The 24,958-nt window shown below is 54.2% G+C and overlaps 1 protein-coding gene across 1 annotated transcript; it reads left to right on the top strand.

Annotated features, from left to right (window-relative positions):
* Positions 1 to 851: 851 nt before the first annotated feature.
* On the top strand, positions 852 to 24,071 carry Nlrp5 (NLR family pyrin domain containing 5). Its single transcript, XM_046455338.1, has 11 exons — positions 852 to 1,143; positions 4,135 to 4,191; positions 6,724 to 8,296; positions 11,371 to 11,541; positions 13,295 to 13,462; positions 15,791 to 15,961; positions 16,928 to 17,098; positions 18,015 to 18,191; positions 19,820 to 19,990; positions 21,788 to 21,958; positions 23,939 to 24,071. The coding sequence occupies exons 1-11, from the start codon at positions 852 to 854 to the stop codon at positions 24,069 to 24,071; spliced, it is 3,255 nt and encodes a 1,084-aa protein (XP_046311294.1).
* Positions 24,072 to 24,958: the final 887 nt, after the last annotated feature.

The following is a 24,958-nucleotide window of genomic DNA, read 5'->3' as shown; positions in this document are numbered from 1 at the left end:
CACTGCAAAGTGTCTGTCGGGACCAGCCCTTCAGGGCTGGCAAGGCAGCATGCGGCAGAGATCCTGCCCATACCTGTCGCAAGTCCAGGGGACCCTAGGGAGTCTAGCCTGAGGACCGCTGCTCAGCCCTCTGTACCTCCTCCTGGGGAAGTGCCTTCCCAGATCCTTGGCTCACTTCAGATTGCCTCTTTGAACTTTTATATTACCCAGGTATAAGTCCATTATCCGTAAGATTTTTCAGATATTTCAGTAATTCTTCTACCAGGACTATTTCCCGCATTTGTGTGACTCCTGCTAAGTACACAATGGCCCTTGGCTGATTGGACACTGTGGGGCAGGCTGGTGGCAACTGCTGGGAACCCAACTGCTCTTCCCTGAGCCAGGAGCCTCAGATGGGCATGTTGAGCTTTATCTGTGCCAGGTTCACTTTTGAGGGACTGCAGAGTTGGCAATACACTATCCCAGAACTCCTGATGACAGGATGGACAGTGGCCATTGATGCTTCCTTTTCCCCCGCCCCCCAGACAGGGTCTCCATAGGTTGCTTACAGTCTTGCTAAATTGCTGAGGCTGGCTTAGACTCTGCAGTCCTCCTGCCTCAGCCTCTCAAGCCCCTGGGATGACAGGCATGTGCCAACATTCCCAACTGTAATCCTGGCTCTTTGAAGAGTTGTCATCTGTGTGTTGTATGTCTCCAATATTTCCCAAGAGGGTCGGAGACCCTTGCCCACCCCCAAGGCACCTGAGTCAGTGCTATGGGCTGAGCCTGGACCTCTCCCCCCAGGTCCCACTTGCTCTGCATAACAGGAAAGTCCACCTTCCCCGAAGGCCATGGCTCAGGCCCCCGCAGCGATGGAAGGAGACCAGTTGTACACCTTGACCAACTACGGGCTGCAGTGGTGCCTCAAGGAGTTGGACAAGGAAGAGTTCCACACCTTCAAGAAACTGCTGAAGGAGAGGTACTCGGAGGTGACCAAGAACCCCATCCCTTGGGCAGAGGTGGATGCCGCCGGCCCTGAGGGTCTGGCTGCCCTCCTGTTTGAGTACCATGTGGGGCACCTAGCCTGGACTGTCTGCATTAACATCTTTCAAGAGATGAACCTCTTCACGCTCACAGAGAAAGCGCGGGATGAGGAGAGGAAAGGTAAGACGGGGGCAGGTTCAGGATGGGGATGGGGCCACTGTCATCCAGGTCCACTCTGCCATGGGAATCTGAATGGTGAGAAGCCACTATGTCCTCAGCGGCTGGAACTTGGCACAGGGAGAAGCAGTGGACAGCGTCTCCGCCCAGGCGGAAGTTGGCTGGGTTTAAGAGGATTCGAGTGGTAAGTGTGTTAGGTTACACTTCTCACTGGTGCAAGCTTGCGTGGGTCTCTGCTATTCTACCCTTGGATTCCACATCTGTGAATTGCAGCTCCTAGCAATAGAATGTGTGTGTGTTTGCAAAGGCTCCACGTGACGATGCACATCAATGTCTAATGTCCGTGTCTGCCCCAGCCCCAGGCAGAAGGACGGAGCTAATGGTACTGACTGAGGGGTTGGCCTCCCCTAGATGGTTGCACTGGAGTCTCAGCAGGAGACTCGGATCAGACGTGCGACTCTACCTTAGCAGTGGACTTCGATCAGAAGTGATTTGGGGGTCTTTAGGAGAAAGATCATTTTAAAACGTAGTTCTCCTTTATCAGAAGAAAGTCTCTTCAACTGTAGACGGAGAACGTATTGTAAAAAGCTCCAGAACTGGGCAGCCGAAGCAGCCCCTGCTGACTGTGGGAATCTTGGGTCTGCTCGTCATCCGTCACTCACCCGCACACGGCTCAGCGACTCCTTGCGGGACGCTAGGGTAGCTGATTCTACTGAGTCACTGTAGTAGGTCACAGTCACATGGAAATGTCCGTGGGCCCTGAGGCTGGTCCTCGAGCCCTCCCCACGAAATGGGCTCCCCCAGCAGAAGCTGAAGCAGAGCTGCTTTCAAGTCCTGCAACCTGGCTGCTCTGGGGAGCCCCCCAGTGACTTTAGGTAACACTTGTTTAGCATATATTTAAATTGTCCTCTGTCCACCACCAAGGACTTAGCTTTCAGCATGGCAGAGACACATGGGCCTTAATCTTAAAAAATGGATGGTATAGCAAAATGAGGTTTGAGAGGTTTCTACAGCAGACCAGGGGGACATGAAGTCTAGGATCACTTCTAGAAGAAGAAAGCTTTGGAGGAAGAGGGATAGGGCATGGTTCAGAAGGTTCTGAGCAAGAGGCAGCAGTGGTAGGAAGCCTTGGTGAAGAGAGGGCTCGGGGCTGGATGTGGAGAGGGGGCTGGTGAGGTCACAGCCTCTCCAAAATGCTGACAAGCCCGAGCAGTTCCTGAGCAGTGTCCCGTGGGTGGGGCTGGGACAGTGCTGCTGCTGAAGGGCTGAGACCCAAAGGAGCTGTGGGAAGGCCAAGGCTGTTCTAAGGAAGCCAGGAGAGACATGGAGGGCGCCTGGACAAGGTGGTAGAGAAGGATGCAGAAGCACAACTGGGAGATGATCTGAAGCAGGCAGAATCATATAAGGACTTGAGAGAAGATGGTGTCAGGATGGTACCCGGGTTTCTGGAGGGAGACACCAGGTGGGTGGAGCTGCGTGGCCTCATCCCAGGAAGCACTGGGGTAAGGCAAGGGTCTGTCTGCCTTGGACCCACCTTGGACCACATAGCTTATGGATGTCCCATTTGTGTAACTCAAGGCCTCAGGTGGGTGGCTGACTGGGTCAGAAGTGAGAGGGTTGGAGGATGGCTCCTGAACGTGGGCATTTAGTGACCACAGTGTACCACCCCAGCACACCACCTACCAGGGCCACACGGCAGGCAGGTGAACCACAGAGCATCCTTTCCTGTTAGTTGCCACCTCACTGTGCTGTAGGCATAGGAGGACTGACCCCATGTGCCCACCACGGGCTCCACGTGGGATAAACTGATCTCCTAGGCTCCTCTAGGTCCTTCAGTAACGTGGGCAGGCCTGAGCTTGCCCCTGGCTTGGGTGGTTGCTACAGCTTACACCATTTTCTCTTCTCTGTTCTAGCATGTTCAATGTCTCAGATCTCAAAGTCTGAGCTACTAAAGGCTACCCAAGGACCCAGTGGAGAAGAAGCACCAGGTTTGTGGGGGAGGTGGGGGTGGGAGGTGGAAGGATGGATGCACTTGTTCCATATGGTAAACATCAGTCAGTCCCCAGATCATGTTGAGAATCTTTTCACGTGCTCATTGGCTATCTCCATATTCAGAGAAATGTACATTCAAAGCCTTCATCCATTTAACTGTCATTGGGCTATAATGTGTCTCTATGTTTTTTGGATACGAGATCCTAAACAGATACATGATGGGCAAATATTTTCTCATTGTTTAGATTTTCTTTTCACTCTCTTAATAGTGTCCTTCAAAACAAAAGGTTTAAATTTTTATGAAGGCAAATTTTCTTGAGCTTTTAGTGTCCAATCTAAAATCTATTCCCTAGCCCAAGATCATGGTTTATGTCAGTATTTTCTTAAGAGTTTTATAGTCATAGCTCTTAAGAGAGCAATTAGTTCAAGCAGGGGATGTAGCTCAGCACTAGAACACTAGCTTGATGTGAGCAAGTCGTATTTTGAGTTGATTGTATGAGGTGTGGGGATCTATCTTCATCCCTTGGCTGGGGAATTTCCAATTCCAGTAACAATTGTTGAAGTCTGTTCTTAAAAACTCAACTGTCAAGTGCTCTTTCTAATGAGTTGAACAGAGGCAGGGGTTTGATTTTGGACGGTCCTATTCAATGGATCTGTGTGTCTTTTTTGTGGCAATACCACATAGACCCAACCACTGTTGATTCTTGGTAAGCTTTGACATCAGGAGGTGTGATTCTCCAATTTGTCCTCAAGATTTCTGAGCCATTTGGTGCCCCTTGGATCTCCATATGAATTTTAGGACCAGCTTGACAATTTGGTAAAAGAAGCCATCTTCTGGGATTTTGACATGCATGGCATGAAATTACATAGATCAATACTGGGAGTATTATCTACGAACGAGGCGCCTTCAACCATGAACACAGGGTGGTCTTACCGTTGCTTTGAGGCCTCTTTCAATTGTTTTGTGGCTTTTGGTAAACAGGCCTTACACTTCTCTTGCAGAAACTTCGCAAACTATACAGCAAGATGGTGGGACAGCTGCAGAGACACGCAGACCAGGTGAGGGAAGCCCCAGTTCCTTTGGCAGCTGAAGGCAGCTGGGTGGAGGAGCGGGCTGTGGAGCCCACCTGGGTAGTTCACTGGGCTTCATTCATCAGATTTTACACTTCCCGTCTCAAGCCCCAGGCCAAGATACTCACTCCCCAAGGCCTCTGCCACCAGGCCCTGGGCTATCCCCAGGAACACACCCACCCACCCCACCCCCATGCCCACACTTTATGTAAATGAAAAGTGTGGACTTGGTGGTGGGCTTCCTTGACCTTGAGCCATCAGGGTTCATCCAGGTTGTCAGGGGTCAGCCTCTGGTTGGCTTTGGTGCCTGACAGCTGGGCCTTCCACGTTGTCTCCATCTGTTCCCCGGCTGGTGGGAACCTGGGTTGTGCCCACTTTGGGCTGTGGTAAAAGATGCTGTGAACACCTGTGCTCAGAGGCAGTGATGGTGATTGGTGACCTAGCTCATGACATTCGGGTGGCAGAACCTGATGTCTAGCCGCCTCAGAAAACAGGAATGATAGCCGCCCACACTTGCTGTTAGGAGAGGCCATTGGGCGGTAATGAGGGAGTCATGACTATAGTCCCAGACTCTGAAATCGTGTCAAGCTGGGCTCTTATTCCACGGGTACAACATAACGCGCCGACTGTGTGTTCCTAACCTTCCGTTCCACCAATATAAGAAAAAGTACTGGTTGCCGGGATTGTTGACTTCAAATGCACCCTTGAGGACTTGCCTAGGACACTCACCCAGGGCCAGGTGGTGATCTCCATGTTTGATCGTCAACGTCACCCTTGTCCCAACTTCACAGGGAGGTACTGGTGTCCCCACTGTGTCCCTGAGCAGTCTGTCATGGAGGATGGAAGAGGCCAAAAATACATTCATGTCCAGAACAAGGAGATCCATATCTATTTCCAGTTACCTTGCAGTATAAGCCTTATTCTGATTATGACTTACAGGAAACTAAGAGAAGGAATGAGTTGGGGGCTGGAGGTAAACGATGATGCGGGTTTTCATGCTTTGAGGTCCCTGGGTTTCTGAGGCTGATGAATTGGATTCAGGGGCCTGGGCTCTAGGGAGGTCTTAGAAGTTTTGCACTCTTGACAATTAGACCCATGGAAGAAAAGGGGTGGCTGAGGAGGAAGCAAAGAAGCCTGGGTCCACTGTAGTGTCTTCCTGCCTCTGGAACCCCTAACTCCACTGGCACAGCCAGTCCTGTGAGGAGGACCTGGGTCCAGGCTCCTCAAGTCTCCAGGTCTCCTTCCGACAGCTGCAGTGTGGATCTGTTAGCGGCTTTCCCTCGTATTGCCGTGAAGTAGAAGTTTTAAGAGTTCTGCATAGGTTTTTGTACTTTAGTAATCACGTAAGGTTGGTGCAGAGAATCTTGCTATGAGGGGTTTTTTTTGTTTTGTTTTTTGGTTTTTTGTTTTTCTGTTTTTGTTTTTTGGCAGCATAATGGTAGGACCAGGAAATTGAAGGTCCCAAGATACGGATATTTGGTATTTATCAGGTACCTGCTGGGTACTTGAACAGACAGCTGAAGGCATTGGACAGGCCCAGGTGAAGGGCAAAGCACTATTCTTGTAAAGTGTACAAAATGCAAGAAAGAATGAGTTTGAGCTTGGAGATAAAAGTCAGCAGGGTAAGGACCGTATGGTTCACGGGCACCACCTGGCACGCTCGGCCGGCCTGAGCTAGTGAAGGTTGAGTACTCCTTCTTAAATCTCTCACCAAACCACAGGAGGACTTCGGAGGTGGGGAACTGGAGCCCAGAGTATGAGATCCACATCTCGGATCACACAGACACTGCAATGGAGCTGGGACTCCACTCAGGCACCAACTCCAAGGGACATGCCCCCTTTTCTGTAGACCCTCTAGGGGTCTCCACAGTAGCTGAGGCTGCACTTCTCTTGCACATGTAGATGTTAATGCCATGGTGCAAGGCCCTCAGCTCCCCCAGGCTCCTGTCTTTCAGAGTCTACAGAAATTACTCAACGGGCCCCAGGCACTGTTAGAAATGCTGAAGACCCCCATGAGGAGGAAAGTCCACAAGCAGAATGGATGGGTAGAGATAGTAAGCAAACAAACGTAGCACAGCATATCTTGGGGTCTCAGAGATGTCGGGACAAGCAGAGTTTTTGGAGCTTCTGAGGGAGCCACAGTTTCAGGGGAGAAGGGGCAGAACCCATCAACAGCATATTGCGAGGAAGGAGCAAAAGACCCAGCACTTGAGCCGTCTGCACCAGGATCCACTGATTCTGGCCTAGGAATGTTTTGTGCATGTTATTGTGCTCATATGTGTGGAGGTACAGTGTGTTTGGATCCGTGTACGCATTGGTGGGGACAAACTCGGGGTAACTAGTGTAGCCATCACTGTAAACTCTCATTTCTTTATGGTAAGTACATTCAGATTCTTTCTTAAGATAGAAAATAACCCTATTGCCAATTACATTCTCCCTGCTGGTGTTTCACTTGTACTAAAAACCACTTTGTTCCAATTTTGTCTTTCTGCCACTCTCTCCTGTCTGCCTCATGCCCAGGTGCCTCGCAGGACTACAAGGACCATGTGATAACCAGATTCACCGCAGAGTTAGACAGACACCCCCGCTTGCAGAGTACTGCCGGCTGGCCAGAAATACAAACACTGGTTGATGCTTTTCACACAGACCAGAGGGGCTTCCGGGCACGCACCGTGGTCCTGCATGGCAAGTCAGGCACAGGGAAGTCGGTTTTGGCCCGAAGGCTCATGCTGAGCTGGGCGCAGGGCACATTCCACCAGGACACCTTCTCCTACGCCTTCTTTCTCCAGGCCAGGGAGATCCGATGGGTGGAGGAGAGCAGTTTTGCAAAGTTGATCACCAGAGAGTGGCCAGACTCCCAGGCTCCAGTGGCAGAGATTATGTCCCAGCCTGAGAAGCTCTTGTTTGTAGTGGACAACTTTGATGACCTGGACACCAGGCTCAGGGAGGATGATGAGCAGCTCTGTGGAGACTGGGCCAAAGAGCAGCCGGCCTCAGTCCTGATGCGCAGTCTGCTGAGGAAGGTGCTGCTGCCGGAGTCCTCCCTGCTGGTCACTGTCACAGACATGGGCGTGGAGAAGCTCAAGTCACTGGTCCAGTGCCCCCTTTACCTGATGGTGGGGGGCATGTCGGTGGAGAGGAGGACTCGGCTGCTCCTTGAGCACATCACAGATGACCCTTGCCGGACACAGCTCTTGCGCTCAGTGGTGGACAGTCACCGGCTCCTGGATCAGTGCCAGGTCTCCACAGTGTGCCTGATGCTCAGCATGGCCCTGCGGCTGAGGAGCGGCTCGGCCCCCGTCTGCCGGACCCTCACGGGCCTGTATGCCGCCTTCCTGTTCCACCAGCTCAGGCCCCGAGATGTACCACTGCGCTGCCTCAATCGGGGGGAGAGGGTGACCCTGAAGGGCTTATGCCGGATGGCAGCCGAGGGCTTATGGACCACGCGCTCCGTGTTCTACAAGGACAACCTGCGGGTACACGGGCTGAGGGTGGACACACTGTCCGCCCTGTTCCACATGGACATCCTCCTCCAGGAGGACCGCGGGGAGAGCACTTATATTTTCCTGCACCCCAGCCTGCAGGAGTTCTGTGCCGCCCTCTACTACCTCCTGGAAGGGCTGGAGAGGGAGCAGGACCACTGCCTCCTGTTAATCGAGAACATGCCGGAGCTGAAGGAGCTTCAGCAGGCCTTGGGCTCTCACCTGCTCGGCGTGAAGCGGTTCTTATTCGGGCTCATGAACAAGGACATACTAAAGGCGCTAGAGAACCTGCTGGGCTGCCAGGTGTCCCTGGGGGTGAAGCAGAGACTCCTGCGCTGGGTGTCTCTGCTGGCCCCGCAGGCCACCACGGCCACCCCCCGGGATGTGCTGGACTCCTTCCACTGCCTCTTCGAGACTCAAGATGAAGAGTTTGTCCTTTCTGCGTTGAGCAGCTTTCAGGAAATGCGGCTTCCCATCAACCAGAGGGAGGACCTCGTGGCCTCCTCCTTCTGCCTCCAGCGCTGCCAGCAATTGCGGAAGATTCGGGTGGACATCAGAGACATCTTCGTGAGGAGCGAGCTTGCTGAAATGTGCCCTGTGGCTCCCCCAAGGTGAGCGCCTCCCGCAGTTCAGTTCTGGGGTTTGACATGGTTCCAGATCCTTGTAGGACAAATCATCTAGATCCCCAAGCTAAGTGACAGGACCCAAATCTGGCTCACTGTGCATAAGCTCTTGAAAAACACTGGGCCCACTGAAGACTGCTGAAGGAGAGGATCTGGGTCTGGAACCCGGGGGCATGTGGAATTTTTTCAAAGCTCTCTGTCAATTCGATCCTTTTGACTCACACACTGCCCTCTAGTGTAGGGTCCAGAGCTGTGCTAATAGAATTTTCTGCAGTGATGGAAGTGTTCCACAATACTTTATCCAATATGGCGCCCACTAGCCACATGTGCCTATTGCGCTCTTAAAATGCCTTGAGACTTCTCGAGGAGGTAAGTGGACCCTTAATCTTATTCCATTACAACTTGCTTATATTTACATGGTCACACGTGGATGGAGAGTTTACTGTGTGTACTCAATGGTGCTGCGCCTGTCTATCCAATTGCCCATCCTCCCAGGACCCACATAGAAACCCAGTCAAGAAGGTGGCTCTTGTTAAACCATGACACAAAGAAAAGACCACCGACTCCAATTTTAAATCAAAGCAAGCTTGTAATTCTGACTAGCTGGGACTCTCTCTCCCAAAATCCGTGGGATAGAAGACAGTATCCCAGCTCTCTAGGAACGCAGTTTTATAGCACAAAAAGTTGCAAAAGGGGCGTGTCTTGAGAACTTACAGATAACAGAATTTTGACAAGCAAATACAAAGGTAGTAGGTTAATGGTGTAAATGGTTCAGCACTTGCGGAGTAAATTTAGATCCCAACATCAGAATTTATGAGGCACTATTAGGGTTTCATAGAGGGTTGTTATCTGGTCAGGTAAAGCCAAAATTTATGAGGCACCACTCAGGTTTCAGAGTGGGTTGTTATCTGGTCAGGGAAAGCCAGGCATGGGTGAGTTCAAGGCATGGGCAGGCATTCCAAGCAAGTTTAAAACATCAGAATATGGCCAGGCCAAATAGAAATCCTAATATTTTACAGAAAACAGAAATGAACCTTTTATAACTTTTGACAAGATGGCTCCTGATCTTACGAGGGAATTAAGCTGTAGTAGGAAATAGTAGGTCATATTACTTCCCAGAGTGTGACCTCAAGAAAGTTCCCCAACTGCCTGAGCCTGTTTGCTCATCTGCAAAACAGACATAATGGCATTTACCAATCTAGCTATATGAGATTATAGCTGAAGCACCTGGGAACTATGGCACTTGGTTAGCACACAGATATTGGGTGGTAATACCATCAGAGCTAATCAAGGGCGGGCATAATTCAGCAAAGAACACTGGGCAAACTTGGTTTTGAATTTTACCTCTTCCCTTAACAAGCTTTGTGTCGTTGACAACATGGGGAAGTAGCTCCAACCTCTTGGACTTAGAACTACAGCAAATTCCCACACAGGGGGCTATCACGGTGCTTGCAAAACACCCAGGCCCTGGCAAGGCAGCGGCTGATGGTGGGGAATGATTAGGTCTGAAGCTTGCTCTGCTGGAGGAGCTTGCACTGGGGCAGAAGCAAGGGTGCCTGGCCTGTCACCTTGCTCTGCCTTTCCACAGCCAGGGGAGCATAGGCCCGGGCACCGTCCTGTTGAGAAGCTGGGAATAGGTTACAGGATGCCCTGAGCTGGCTCTGTTTACAAAGTCTTCACAATCGCGCCATAGTGTGCTCCTCGGCACTTCCACACACTTCCGGTTCTGTTTTCAGTTGAGAGCTGCATGTTTAAGGGGTACAATGTGATGTGATGTAGGTACTAAAAGCATTTAATCAAGCAGAGTAGCATACCCATCCTCTCCCCTGGGTACAATTCTTTGTAGTGAGGACATCTTAAAACTACCCTTTAGGCAATTTTAAGATAAATAGTAACTGTGGTCACCATGCTGTGCAAGTGATCACTGAAACCTGTTCCTCCTGACCAAACTGTTGCCCCTTGGCCAGTGTCTGCCCTGCCCCACCAGGCTTCAGCAGCCACTACCCAGCTCTTGATCACTGGCTTGTTCAGATTCCTCGTAAGATCATTGCTCGTCCCTCTGTGCCTGGGTTACTCATTTCCCATGCTGTCTTTCAGGTTTGTCATTTGCTTTTTTTATTTATTCCTTGAGCACTCCAGTGAGATCAGTCAGCATCCTGGAAACCTCAGCCCAGTGGTGAGGTGGCCACCATGAACAGGTGACCGCTGTTTCACGTGTAAATCAGTATGGCTAATGCTAGTTCTGCTGCGGGCCTCGGGGACCGAGTCTCGGACCCAGAGCTGTGACTCCATAACCTTCCTTCAGAGGCCCTGGTGGCCCTGCTCTAGCTGACCCATCCTGGGTCCCTCACCTAAGTAGTCACACAGTAGTTGTCCTTCTGTGACCTGCTTGTTCCGCTCAGCTTAACATCCCCTGGATTCATCTGTTGTTGAAAATGGAAATTTTCTTTAAGGCAAAATAAAAATTCCATTGTGTGTAGAGACCACTTCTGTATCCATTTATCCACTGAGGGACATCAGGTTGCTCCCAGGTCCAGGCTGTGGTGCCAGTACCTCTTCAGATTTCAGGTCTTTGGGGGAGCTGCACAGAAGTGAGATTGCTGTGTCATGCCGTGGTTGTTTTTATTTCTTGTGGGATGGCCACAGTTTTCACAGTGGACACAGCATCTACTGGGGGACCTAGAACTAATGTGGCTTGAGAGCAGGTGGCGCCTACATACCCTCATGCCCCTAGCTCACAACTGTCGTCCTTAGCATTCCCTGAATGCTCCTGCAGTGACCTCCTTTTTTATTATTTTTATTTATTTATTTATTCTAATTAGGTCTATATGACAGCAAAATGCATTTTGATTCATTGTACACAAATGGAGCATAAATTTTCATTTCTCTGGTGATACACGATGTAGCATCGCACCATATGTACATATCTGGGTAAGAGCCAGTCTGCAGTGCACGAAGGGGGCCTGAAAGGGGCCCATCTTGCTGTACCTGGTCATCTCGCTCCTCGTTGTCCCAGGGCTGCTGGCATCCAGGTGCATCTCTCACATCTGTGTCTCCAACAGGCTGCAGCAGAAGGCCCTCGTGGACGAGTGGTGGGAAAGCTTTTGCTCTGTCCTAGGCACCCACCCGAATCTGCAGCAGCTCCACCTGGGAAACAGCATCTTGAATAAGTGGGCCATGAAGACACTCTGCCTCAAGCTAAGATGGCCGACCTGTAAAATACAGAATCTGATGTAAGGCTGCCCAGCCCCAGTACTAGAGAGGCTCTTCCCAGGACTGTCACAGTTCTCCCTGTCCTGAGAGGAGACCCGGCCGTAACCCCACAGATGTGCTGAGGGGATACGTGCTGTGGAAGGTGGTGGGGAGTGACTAGAAACCGTGCTGTGCGACTAGATTGTTGAAGCAGGTTCCCTTACTCTGGATTTTGAAGGGTGAGTAGGAGTTGGTTAGGAGGGGAGAACCTGAGGAGAGCTCATTCCGGTGACGGTAGAGCTGGAGGCAACAGTGAGTACAAAACACATGGTCCACAGACCCTGTGAAGCCTGTCCTCGGTGATGGGGACTGAGAATAGCACCAACCAGGAGGGCCCAATGAGCTCTAGGTGTAGCATGGAGCTGGGACACTGTTCTAGGCTCCTGGAGCAGGACCAAGCGCCAGGTCTACTTCAGAAGCTCTGCTGCCTACTTTGTGTCCAAGACCAAGTGACATTCATGCAACACCAAGATGAGGGTGTTCAAGTTTTCGGTTGCTAACCTCCCCCTCTACCCTGCCCCTCCCTCTGTGAGCAGTTTTCTTCCGCCAGCTGGACTGAGGAGTTTGGCTCCAGAATAAGGAGGAATCCCTCCTCCTCACACCCCATGGCAACCTGGACTTCCCCAGGGCTGGCTGTCCCTCTAAGTGCTACTCCCTGGGAACCTCCTCCACCCTACCCCACCCCTGCCCAGCAGCATCTCTGTGGGCATCACTGTACCCAGCAGTGGTGGAGATTCGGGCAGCGGCTCACTGGTCCCCTAGCTCACAGCTGTCATCCTTAGCATTCCCTGAATGCTCCTGCAGTGACATCCTTTTTTATTATTTTTACTTATTTATTCTAATTAGGTCTATATGACAGCAAAATGCATTTTGATTCATTGTACACAAATGGAGCATAACTTTTCATTTCTCTGGTTATACACGATGTAGCATCGCACCACATGTGAAGTTATACATGTACCCAGGGTAATGATGTCTGTCTCATTTCATCATCTTTCCTGCCCCCATGCCCCTCCCCTCCCCTCCCCCCACTTTGCCCAATCACAGTCCCTCCATTCTTCCCACGCCCCCCCCCCCCATGCTCCCATTATGGAATCCACATCCACTTACCAGAGAGTTCCATTCGGCCTTTGGTTTTAGGGGGACTGGCTTACTTCACTTAGCATTATATTCTCCAACTCCATCCATTTACCTGCAAATGCCATGATTTTATTCTTTTAAAGCTGAGTAATATTCCATTGTGTATATATACCACAGTTTCTTTTTCCATTCATCTACTGAAGGGCATCTAAGTTGGTTCCACAGTTTAACTATTGTGAATTGGGCTGCTATAAACATTGATGTGGCTGCGTCCTTGTAGTATGCTGATTTTAAGTCCTTTGGGTATAGACCGAGGAGAGGGATAGCTGGGTCAAATGGTGGTTCCATTCCCAGTTTTCTAAGGAACCCCATACTGCTTCCCAATGCCTCCTCATCCCTGAGGTGTGCACCCACGCTGGCTTTCCCTGGACTGGGCCGCACGTCTCCAGCTCCACCCCGTTCTCAGCAGGCCGAGTCTGCCCCCAGCCAGCACTGTTGTGTCCCCTCTTCCTGTGCCCAGTGCTCTCTCTCCATGTTCCTGTATGATGTTTTAAAATTAAAACTCAAATGGCGACTTAAGAGCTGGCGCAGGAGAAGGGCGAGGAGGCAAAGCCACGTCGGTGTCTGGCACCTCACGTCCCCTCTGCTCTGCAGATTTAAAGATGCGGAGGTCACGCCTGGCCTGCAGTACCTCTGGATGACACTCATCATCAACCGGAACATAAGACGGCTGGACCTGGGCAGCACGGCCCTGCGGGAGGAGGACGTGAAGGTGGCCTGTGAGGCCCTGCGGCACCCTAGCTGCCTGCTGGAGGCCCTGAGGTGAGCCTCGGGTCTGATTTTTATTCTGAAGTAATTACAGAAAGTTTCAAAACCAGAGTTGGGAAGATGGGGGCGCTGGGATGGGTGGTGCTGAGGGTGTCTCCACCCAGGCAGGTGCTTGGTGCCATTGAATGGCACAGTTAAAAACAGCTAAAGCAACAAACTGTCTCAGACATCATGAAGATGGGCTTTGTTCCAGACACAGCAGTAACAACCTCCAGAGTTTCCAAAGGTTAAAAACAGCTGTCACTGGAGGTCGCTGCACCCCCAGGCGGTCCCCCCCCCCCCCCCCCCCGTGGTCACGTCCTACATGACCTCACCACAGCGTCAACAGCAGGAGGCCCTGGCACATGAGTGCTCCTCCTGTAACCTTTTCAGCACAAATCCATGCCCGTCCCTGTACCCAGGATGCCTTCTGGCACCGCCCCTCCCTGGTCTCATTCCCCCTGCAGCCTCCCCACTGAGCCCTGTGGCCCCTGGTGTTCTCCATCTAATTCGGCCACTTGAGGATGCCATAAGGTGGAATCATGGTGTCATTGCCTGAGACAGGCTCCTCCACCAGCCTGTGAGGTCCTTCCCTGCATGGGCCATTAGATGGGCTCCTCTGTGGCCGAGTGCCAACAGGTGCCACAGTCGGCTTAAGGCTCACCTGACCAGAGGTGTCTTGGTGTGTCCAGCTTCCAGCAATGACGACCAGATTAGTCAGGAAAGCCTAGTCTAGCAATGCCGTACTCATGGCCTCCCCGACGGGCAACCTGGACCCTGCTTCAGGCTCCATCACTGATGCCCGGCAGCCAGGGAAGACCAGGGGCTATGCCACTGCCACATGGGCTTGGGCCTGTGACTTGGGCCCTTTACCTTCATGGTGCAGCCACACAGCCAGCCAGAGAGGTCCTGAGGGCGAGAAGGGCTGCCCAGTGTGTGGCTCACACATAAGAGACAGCCGCCAACTCTCCTTCCCGGCCCCTCCTCTCCTCTTCTCCACCAGTCAGGGCTGGGGTTCAAAAGGAAAATAGGGGACGTTGCCAGACAGGAGGGGAACAGGACAGGCCATTCAGAGCCTGGAGTGGGGACAACAGCAATCCAAAGGCATACTGGGTTGGCTCCTGGTGGCTCAGGACAGCAGGGTACCTCGATTTCCCTCACCACTGTATCCCCAAGGCCTATGGACATGTGGCCTATGTCATGTCCCAAGTGTTGGTGAAAGGATGCAGGGCGGACTGGCTGGCTCCCTGGTCAGGACCTGACGTGGATAGCAGGTGGGCCACATTGTGAAGCTCGGAATCCTGTAAGTCAGATTCTTTTGCTTAGCTGACATCCTATTTATAGGACTGGAACAGGTTCGTGCCCACAGGCTCATTGACCTGGAAGTATTGGAAGTGTTAAAAGAAACTGTCCGTGAGGACAGGCAGACCTTTATCCCACCACTGTTCCCAGGGAACACAGCATGGCAGCTTCCTGTGGCATTTGCCCCATATTGGGTATTAAGTCTCCAGCAGATGAGGGCCCATGGGAGGGCTGCGTGGTCCGAAGCAAGGATTATGCCATTTTTGCATCTGGGGTATTTGGTACCCAGAGCCATGCTGATACCAACCCTCTATGGGCACTGAGGGGCTGCTAGAGGGGGTCAGAGGGTTCCCTCGCCACCTTAGCTGGCTCTCAGTCTTGTGAAAGGACCTGCTGCAAGGCAGGCTGGGCAATGTGGTCCCACTCCAAGCAGGTGACAAGCAGGTGGGCATGGCTGGCATCTACTGTGGCTGGATACAACCTGCGCATCTGTCAGACATCTCACGTGCTTGGCGTGGGGGCATCATCCCCGTTTTCCAGAGGATAAACTGGGCAGTTCCAAGGACGGTAAGCTGCCTGCCAGGCAGGTGCTTGAGTGGCAGGTGGACTTCGAGTGGGATGGCTGGGCAACAGGCTAAATGTACATTCTGCCCTCCGACACAGTCAGAGGTCTCAGGTTGGGCCTTCTGGCAGATGCCAAGTGCTGTCTGTGTGCCAGGCAGTCCTATGGTTGCTGGAGTGCAGTGGGGAGCCAGGCAAGCCAGCCTCTACCTCACAGAGGAGGTAGACATACAGGGACACCCCCAGGTGTTCACTGCTATGGGAAACTCGGTGGGAAAGGTGGGCAGTATAAGGTAGTCTGTCCAGCTCACTCCAAAGAAGTGAAACCCAGGACACCTGAGTGAGGAGCCAAACTCACGAGGACCTGGGGCCAGGCCTGTGCTCAGATGCTGCAGCAGGAGCAGCATCCAAGGACCAGGGAGGTGAGCAGAGGAACAGGCCTGCAGAGGGGCGATGCCTTCATCCCGCCCGTCTCTGCAGGCTGGACTCCTGTGGGTTGACCCAAGCCTGCTACCCAGTGATCTCCCAGATGCTCACTACAGCCACCAGCCTAAAATCCCTCAGCCTGGCAAGGAACGAGGTGACAGACAAGGGCCTGGAGCCGCTCTGTGAAGCCCTGAGGACCTCACTGTGCACCCTGACAGAGCTGGTGTAAGTGGCTCCCCTCACCAGGGCTGAGGCCCTCTGCACAATGGGGTTGTCCCCCTACAACCTAAAGTGGGGACACATGGGAGGATGGCGTTTTGGAGTGCCCCAGTGTCAGGAGGACCCAGTAAGTAATGTCTGCCTCCACTTCTGAGCCATGTGAGGGCAGCAGCAGGAATCCACCCCAGAAAGCGACCACGTGTCCACTTGAAGCCTTTCAGAAGGAGGCGGTGCCTCCACAGATGGGGAGATTGGTCTCCAGTGACTGAAGGGCAGAACAGAGCACCCAGGTTCCAGCACAGACTGGGTCAGACGGGTCCCACAGAGCATCAGCCACAATCCCAGTGAGATTCCTCTGCCTGCTGCCCAAGGGCAGGGGAGGGACAGGTCCAGGCATGGTCTAGCAGGCCTGGGGGGGGCATCCTGCCCTGCCCTGTTGGTGGGCAAGGTAGAGCTGCATGCCCACCAACTTTATCAGGCAGGGAAGCAGGGATTCGACCCCTGACCGGTCTCCAGGCTGTGGCCTGGCTGTCACTGGAGCACATCACCTTAGGTCCAGAGTCACAGCCAAGGTTGAGAACGGTAGCACAAATTACCCTCTTGAAGCCAGAGAAGGATGGAGGATCTCGATAGGAGCCAGGGGCCCCCCCTCCACTGGCCAAGCCAGCCAGTCGGCCAGAAGAGCTCTCGTGGTCCACCGAGGGCCCGTGTGCCAGGCACCTGGCATGCTGACCCAGTTAGTGTAGCCACAGCCCTGGGAGAGCAGCTGTCGGGCTCTGGATTGCTCTGGTTTTCAGATGCAGAGCTTCCTTCAAACAGCTCCAACCAGGAGGCCCTGGGAGCCTAATGCCACACAAACAGGACTCCCCACAGGCTCACAGTGCTGGAATGGAGGGGGACAGGAAAACCTCATGGGGACAAGGGAAGGCCTCTGGGGGAAAAACTCATTTCTTTCCGGGCTCCCTTCTAAAGGCTGGACACCTGTGGCCTCACAGCCGCTGGCTCCCAAGACCTGGCCTCCATCCTCGTCCACAACCACAGCTTGACGCACCTGTGCCTGTCCAACAACCAGCTGGGGAGCGAAGGGCTGAACCTGCTGTGCCGCTCCCTCCGGCTTCCCCACTGTGCCCTCCAGAGACTGATGTGAGTCTGTCTGCCCCGCTGCCCGAGGGTGGCCACACAGCCTTCTAACGTAGCCCCTGTGGTTCCCAAAGCACAGAACTGGGGCAGAACATGGAGGGTGCTGCCACAAAGGGACCCGAGACAAGTGTCCCCGGGATCTGCAGGATGGGGCCTGGGACCCCCATAGATGCCTCAGAAACTTGGCGAGACACTGTGTCAAAGTATAAAAAACCAACAAAGGCTGGGGATGTGGCTCAGTGGTCTGCACCCCTGGATTCAGTCCCTAATACACAGGCCAAGGAAGAACACGACCTTAAGCACAAGGAGCCTTCCAGGCCCGAGGGCTCCCAGGTGGATGGGGAATGCTAAACCCTGGAGGTGGAATGGCGCCCCCCACCAGCTGCCACACCTCATCCCTGGGGCCTGTGAACGTGCTGCCGTACATGGCAAAGGGACTCCATGGCTGAGACTGAGGATCTTGAGATGGGAGGCCCCTGGTAGATTACGGGGATGGCCAGCAGTAATAACAGGGGCCCTTAAAAGAGGGGTGCCAGAGAAGCAGGAGGTGGACATCCAAGTGATGCTATCAACCAGCCATTGGAGGATGGCCCTGAAGTCTGGGAAGGGCAGAAGCAGCTCCTCCTGGAGCCTGTGGGGAACACGGCCCTATTCCCTGCTAGGCCCTGGCCCAGGAAGCCCATGCCGCATGGACTTCCATCATAAGATGGTAGGTTCGAGTCCTAGGCAACTACGTCGTGGCCACTTGTGAATCGCAGCCACGGGAAGATAATCCTCAGGGTCCGAGGAGAGGTAAAGAGGAGGATCTGGCACCCCGTGTGCCTAGTGCCACTACCCTGAGCCCCAAAGCCCTCCTGATCAGACGTGGCCCTTCCTGAGGGGAGGGGGCCCAACCCTTCCTTGCCCTTGTGTCCCACAGACTAAACCAGTGCGACCTGGACGTGGTGGGCTGCGGCTTCCTTGCATTGGCCTTCACGAGCAACCCACATCTGGGGCTGACGCACCTGAGCCTCAACAGGAACCCTTTGAAGGACAAAGGGTTGAAGCTTCTGTGTGAGGTCCTGCAGGAACCCTGCTGCCACCTCCAGGACCTGGAGTGAGTACCACGGGGGTCAGGGGCAGCCTGCACTCTGCAGGCCTGGGGTGCCGGGGTCCACAGGAGCTCATGTTTCCTGTGGTAAGGTGAAGTGTGGGGTCACAGAGTGTGTGCAAGGGGAGATGCCCTGCGCTGGAGGTCCTGGGGGTGGGTACTTAATGCACTCCTCTATCCAACCTCAGAGGGTGCCACCGAGCCAGCAGGAACTAGAGTGTCAAAGATGGAAACCTCTGCTTTGTCCCATACTCCGCCCTTGATAGGGTATGCTAAAGCATGACCCAGCACCCCACTCAATGGTGGATGTGACCTTTAAAATCCCCTAAAGGTGGGCACTTCCCTTAGGTCCAGTGTCTCAGTCATAAACACTTTTTTTAAAGAGAGAGAGAGAGAGAATTTCAATACTTATTTTTTAGTTTTCGGCAGACACAACATCTTTGTTGGTATGTGGTGCTGAGGATTGAACCTGGGCCGCACGCATACCAGGCGAGCGCGCTACCGCTTGAGCCACATCCCCAGCCCCAACAGTCATGAACATTTAATAGTATTGTCGATCAGTTACAAAGGTGGAATTGGTAGACAAGAAAGTAGGGCCATTTGGAAATCTCTGCCCTCCCACTAGTAAGTGGAGTTAGATAGAGATTGTGCTAACAAACCTCTGGGTGCCGCTCAATATGAATTCCTCATTGGTTTTAATTTCAAACCCTACTTCTGGGTGGTATAGAACTTTACTCTTGGTCGAATGGAGACTCCCTTCCTTTGGGATTGCACTAAACTGCTGGGCGCTTAGGGGATCCTCAGTTTGTCTTAGGGACAGCGGGCAAACGATGACAATCTTGCCCCCGGCCCTCAGATGTGAGCCCTCATAGCTGAGTCCCTCCCTGTCTTGAGCCACATGCCTCACGAGGACTCTCTGACCCCAGGGTCACTCTACCTATGGTTTCCAAGCTGAAGATGCAAGTAGAATGTCCCTTGTCCAAAATGCTTGAGCCAGGAGTGTTCTGGACTTTGGATCTACCTCACAGTTTGGAATGTTTGTAGACGGAGACGTGAGGGAAGGACCCAAGTCTACACACAAATCACTTCTCTCACGTGCACCATCCCCGGGGCCTGAAGGTGATTTTGTATAGTCTTCAGGCCCCCGAGTTGACTGACCTGGCACACGAGGACAGGTGTAGACGGGTGTTGCCATTTGTGGCTTCTGATCAGTACTGGGTTTGACTTTTGGAGCATTTTGGGTTTGGGATGCCGAGCCTGGGTGGGCATGGACCCCCTCGGTCATTGTCACTCAGATGAGCTCTGCAGCCATTCCTCAGCTGCTCCACCCCCACTGCCCATGTGGCCTTGGGACCCAGGCCCACCAGCCTGTGGCAGCCCCTGCTGCCCCCTCCCCTCTGGGCTCTGCCGGTTTCTCCTTTTTCTGTTCTGCTCCCCCCACCCCACCCCCAAGGACCTGGGCCCCTCCAGGAGAGGCTCGAGCTCTGACCTGCTCACTTTTCCCCAAGATGGCCCTCTGGTGCCAGCAGCCCGCCCCCTTCCGAGCCACAGGGAGTGAACGAAACCCGCAGGGGTCTCTGCATTGCCCCACTGTGGCACTGTCCCTGAAAGTCGGCCGCCTCTGGTCTCTGCAGGTTGGTGAGCTGCCAGCTCACCGCGGACTGCTGCAAGAACCTGTCCTGTGTCGTCACCAGGAACAAGCACCTCCAGAGCTTGGACCTTGCCGCCAATGCCCTGGGGGACAGTGGAGTGACAGCACTGTGCGAGGGACTGCGGCAGCCTGACAGCTCGCTGAGGAGACTCGGGTAAGCTCCTGGGACGGCCTTGGAGGGCAGAGCTGGGAGGAAGCCTGAGGGCCCCTGTGTGGAGGAGGAAGGCCCACTGAGGCCAGCAGCCCTGCCAGGTTGGACGGGCACAGCTAACACTGGCCTGGGCTTCAATTCCAGCCCCCTACTGTGGATGAGATGAGGGGCAGCAGGGCATGGGCACAGGGTCTGCAGGAGAAAGCCCTGGGCACCCCCAAGCAGCCCAAGGTGCTGGGAAAGGGGGTGGGGGGCCTGGTGTGGCCATTTAGGGGAAGGGCGGCACTTGAGCAGTCACCCCAGTGGCTCCCAACTCCAGTGGGCGTCAGTCACTGGGGCTCTTTAGGACACCCCTGGATCATGCTTGGAACATGGCTCAGCCATGTTGGTACCTGCCACAGCACGTGCGAACCTTGGAAACACACTATGTGAAAGGGACCAGATACACAAGGTCACGCGTGTTGATCCCATTGATGGGAGAAAAGCAGGATAGTCAACCCCATAGACGAGATCAATGGGGTGCCAGGGGCTGGGAGGGGGAGGCACAGCACCTGCCCCCGTGGTGAGGAGGGAGCTAGGGAGCTAGGTGGAGGTGTGGCCACCCAGCTCCGCCAGGGGGTCCACTGGGGGCTCCGCTGCACTCACTGGACACCACCCAGGCGCCGACATCATGTTCTGTATGGCCCCCTCTAGGGCCACCCACCCCACGTGGCCTTCTTTAGAGCCATCTGGGTCTCCATGTCCTGTCACGTGGGTGCTGTGGCCTCTACCTGAAATGCTCCCCACACCCCAGCCTGCCCTCAGGACCTGGGAACCACAGGCTCTGAAGTGACAGGCACAGGCGGGCTGGTGACAGGGGCACTTGGGGATCATGGACATCACTTCCTACCTTCCCAGCATCAGTTTTCCAGCTAATCTTTTTTCCCTTCCCAGTGACATTTATTTCAAACCAACTCCATGCCCGTAAACCTCTGGGCCTACCTGTTCTTCCTGGGGCTTAAATGACACCACCCCTCCAGACACCGCGCAACCCGCGTGAGGAAAGCATGGGATGAGCTTCCAGGGAGCCCTAATGCAGAGTCAACATCGCCAGCAGCAGAGACCCCAGGTCCTGCCTGCACAGCGCCTAGTGCTGCTGTCCCCTGACCCCCATGCCCTGTCCTTGGCCTCCCTAACGGGCGTTTTCTGTCTTTAACTGCTCCAGAACCAAAACTAAGACATGACCCTGTGCCCAGCCCCACACTCTATCATGTGAGTTTAGAACCTCAAAATCCACAATGAACATAAAGCCCTCCACCACCACCTGCAGTCCTGGGGCGTCACTGCCCTGTCTGTCCCTGTTGCAGCAAGCCGGGGGGCTCTGTGTTCTGCCTCTGGACACCTAGGCCGCTCCACGTCCTCACTGGGCCTTACTCTAGGGCTTTCCGCTATCGTGTGGTAAACCCTCAAAGCCTGGCCCTCGCTACTGCCTGTGGCTGAGCTGTGGCCATGTGGGGTCCTGCAGACACTGCCGCCACCTCTGCAGTCCCTGCTGCCCCCGTGCTGCTCTCCTTCAGCTCTCGGCCTTCATCCTTCTTCCCACAACTTGATCTGAGTCACGCAGCAGCCCTCAAAGGGAGCTCAGGGGCAGTAGCATCACTTGGGAATGTGTCTGAATGGGAACCTTTGAGTCTTTCCTGGAACTGCCCAGCCAGAGATGGGGTGCAACCCCCACTTTTTCTTTGACATTGAGATGAAATCCACGGGTTGGTGCAGGACACGGCACTGATCCTGGGTTTTCTTGGGCACCCGCTGCTGCAGGCTGGAAGCCTGCAGACTGACCACTGATTGCTGCGAGGTGCTGTCCTCCGCCCTGTCCTGCAACCACTACCTGACCAGCCTGAACCTGCTGTGCAACAACTTCGACCCCTCAGGGATGACCCTGCTGTGCTCCGCCTTCTCCCGGCCCACGTGCAACCTAAGAATAATTGGGTGAGTCCCTGACGAGTGTTCTGGGGCACAGGCCTACTTCTCTGGCAGCAGGCTAGCTGGTGAGAAGCAGCTAGCTCTGTCCCCAGCTGTGGGTACTGGTTGTGCCGCAGTCTCCATGCTGGACGCCGGGAGCACAGGGACGTGGAGGTGGAGGTTCAGCATCTCAGGAACTTGCTTTCAGGTGGGCTGGGGAGGGGGTGGAGGGAATCTACTGATATTCAAGCCCAGAAATCAACAGAATGGCTCTACTCAGCAGCTAAAAGCAAGACCTGAGGCACTGGCACCTCTGCCGCAGCAGCAGCACCCAGTGGCCAAGAGGCAGGTGATGGGTGAGCAGTGCCATCCACGTAGGCAGTGGAACATGGTGCCTTGAAGGACAGTTCTGACCTGGCCCTGCAGGGGAGCCTTGAGGACACTACACTGAGTGGGCCAGGACACTGATGTGCTCTCCCGTGAAGTACATAGCCTGGCCTCGGGGTGCGAGGGGAAGTGGCTGGGGACTGGGCAGCTGGGGACGACACACAAGTTCTACAGGAGTGTCCAACAACACAAGTGTACTTACTGTCCCGGACTGCGCTTAGAGGAGAGTAAGCAGTCATTTTTAAGTATATTAAAGGTTAAATTAAAATATAAGGTTCAGGGTCACTGCAGATGGTCAATGCCAAGGAGGGAGTGAGATATAAGAGCCGTAGACTTGAGGAGGCACTCGCAGGTCACAGTGCTCCCCAGCAGCAGGCACTTGATCTGAGCCCTCGGGGCACACGGTGAGGCGGGATCATTCCTGGCTGAGAGTCGAGGGAAGGTAATGAGAAGAGGGAGCAGTGGTAAAAGCTGGGGTTGACAGGATGGTGGACGATAAGCCCATGGTCAGGGAGAGCCTCAGTCCAGATTTTTAAAATCTGATCTTCAGGATCCAGGAAGGCCTCCAGCAGCTCTGTATCTAAGGTGTGGTAGCATGTGACACAGTAGCTTGGGCAAGATCCAGAACAGGACAAACAGAGGTGGCCCAGCCCCAGAGGGCGGCACTAGTGAGAGCCAGGCTGAAGAGTCTGCCCCACTCTGCTGTGCTGCATGGATAGAGCCACTTGAGGGAGTTCCCAGGGGCCAAGGGTCCCATCCTTTAAGAACACCATCTCTTTCCCATGAAGGCCACAGCACAGAGACATGGTTTCCGTGTCTGGCAGGGAAACTATCAGTAGAAGCTAAAGCCTTCATCCTGATGGTGAGCGGGGCTATGATTTGACGCTGGAGAAAGGAGCCTGCAGCATCAAGGAATCAAGGACCCCCCCCCCAACACACAAAGGGGGGCAGTGGTGTCCTGGCAGCAGAGGGCTTACCAAGGCTTGGCATGTGTGTGACCAGCTGTGGCCCGGGCATGATGCAGGTTGGCCAGTGGGCTTGGGCATCTTGAGAGTCGACAAGCTTCTCCTGGGCCGGCTGCTTGACCCAATGCTGGAACCGCAGGCCCAAGGACCCCCTCATGAACCAGGACCTCCCTGGGCCCACCTCCCAAGGGTCCTTCCACCTCCCACCACTCTGGGGACATTCTAGGTCCAGCAGTCTTTGGGGATCGTGTGACTGTGGACGTGGTGGAGAAGCGGACATGGTTTCTGCTGATTGACCTTTTCTGAGCCCATTTTCCCTTCTACAAAATCTACTTAAATACCTGTTTCTCTCCTCAGATGAGTGGAGTGAAGTTGGGGACTGCCCTGTCCATCACCGTTCCTCCAGACCTCATGATAAGGCCTAGCACAGACATCCTTGGGAAGGGCTGGTGACAGTGAACAGGATGGGAGCCCAGGGTGGCCTCTGACATATCCAGGGGCTCCTTTGCCTGAAGGGACTGACCCGTGTTCTGTGGGGAGCGTACTGTCCCCCTCAGGCGTGGCGGGGAAGGCTGGATCCTTCTCCAGGATCCCAGGAGGCTGGAGGAAGGGGGAGTCAAGGTCTCGACATAACGGGTGCCCTCTCTGCCCACAGCCTGTGGAAGGAGCAGTATCCCGTGCAGATAAGATGGCTACTGGAGGAGGTGCAGCGGCTCAGGCCCCACGTGGTGATCGACAGCAGCTGGTACTCCTTTGACGAGGACAACCGGTACTGGTGGAAAAGCTAAAGATTGGAGACCTCCATCTGCAGCCATCTGGACCTTTAGGAGTGGCTCCTCAGGGCTGCAGGATGATCTGGCTCTCTGTCCCCTCCCCATGGTGGTGGTGATTCTCTTCCCACACAACTTGGTTGCTGCATTTGAATGTGGGAACCTTCAAGTCACAGGACCTTGGCATCTATGTCGGTCCCACACTGAGCACAGAGGGAGTAAAATAAACACAGCATTTGGAAATGTACCCGAGTGGGCATCTCCACCAGCTTGGGGTGAGGGTGTAGGGGCAGGGTGGGAGGACCTGGGTCCTGAGAGGTGACCCCACAGGCATCACACTGTTGCTGGCTCTGAAGCTCTGGCTGGTCATCTGGGTAGTGACCTGCCACTCTGACCTCCAACCAAAGCTGGAGCCCCTGCCTGGGGTGACGAGAGCAGATCTACCATGGTCTCTGCAGGCAGGGGTTCCAGGACTGGGTGGTCCAGTGTGGGCTGGCTCACAGCACGCAGTGTGTCATCAAGGAGCCCCAGAAACAAAGGGCAGCCACTGTGTGGCTCGTGGAAGGCACTTTCCCTGGCAAGTCGCTGGATGGGTTGGGCAGGCCAAGAGCTCTTGAGTGGCCCCTATTGGGTATTAGGCTGCAGAATGGCTTTTCTGTCCTAAAGAGTGGTATTGGTCAGCTCGCCACCCCAAAGCACACCCAGGGCAACTGGCTCACAAAGGGCAGAGGCTGCTTGGGCCCACAGCTTTGGAGGCTTCAGTCCAAGCATGGCCCAGATGCTGGAGAAAGAAGCCTGCAGCATCAAGGAATCAAGGACACCCCCCCCACACACACACACACACACACACAGGGGGGCGATGGTGTCCTGGCAGCAGAGGGTTTACCAAGGCTTGGCATGTGTGT

Source organism: Marmota monax, unplaced genomic scaffold (assembly GCF_021218885.2).
Source record: "Marmota monax isolate L192 unplaced genomic scaffold, Marmota_monax_Labrador192_F-V1.1 WCK01_AAM20220418_F8-fsc00047, whole genome shotgun sequence".
NCBI lineage: Eukaryota > Metazoa > Chordata > Mammalia > Rodentia > Sciuridae > Marmota > Marmota monax.
Note: the sequence above shows the minus strand (reverse complement) of the source record. Positions and strands in the feature narration are given on the sequence as shown.

What these genes read in the sequence shown, in the direction of transcription:
- Nlrp5 (XM_046455338.1), top strand. Translation starts at nt 852, where the DNA reads ATGGAAGGAGACCAGTTGTACACCTTGACCAACTACGGGCTGCAGTGG. An exon ending in GCGGGATGAGGAGAGGAAAG is followed by an intron (nt 1,144 to 4,134) that starts GTAAGACGGGGG and finishes CTTCTCTTGCAG; the next exon opens with AAACTTCGCAAACTATACAG. An exon ending in AGCTCGCTGAGGAGACTCGG is followed by an intron (nt 19,991 to 21,787) that starts GTAAGCTCCTGG and finishes CCGCTGCTGCAG; the next exon opens with GCTGGAAGCCTGCAGACTGA.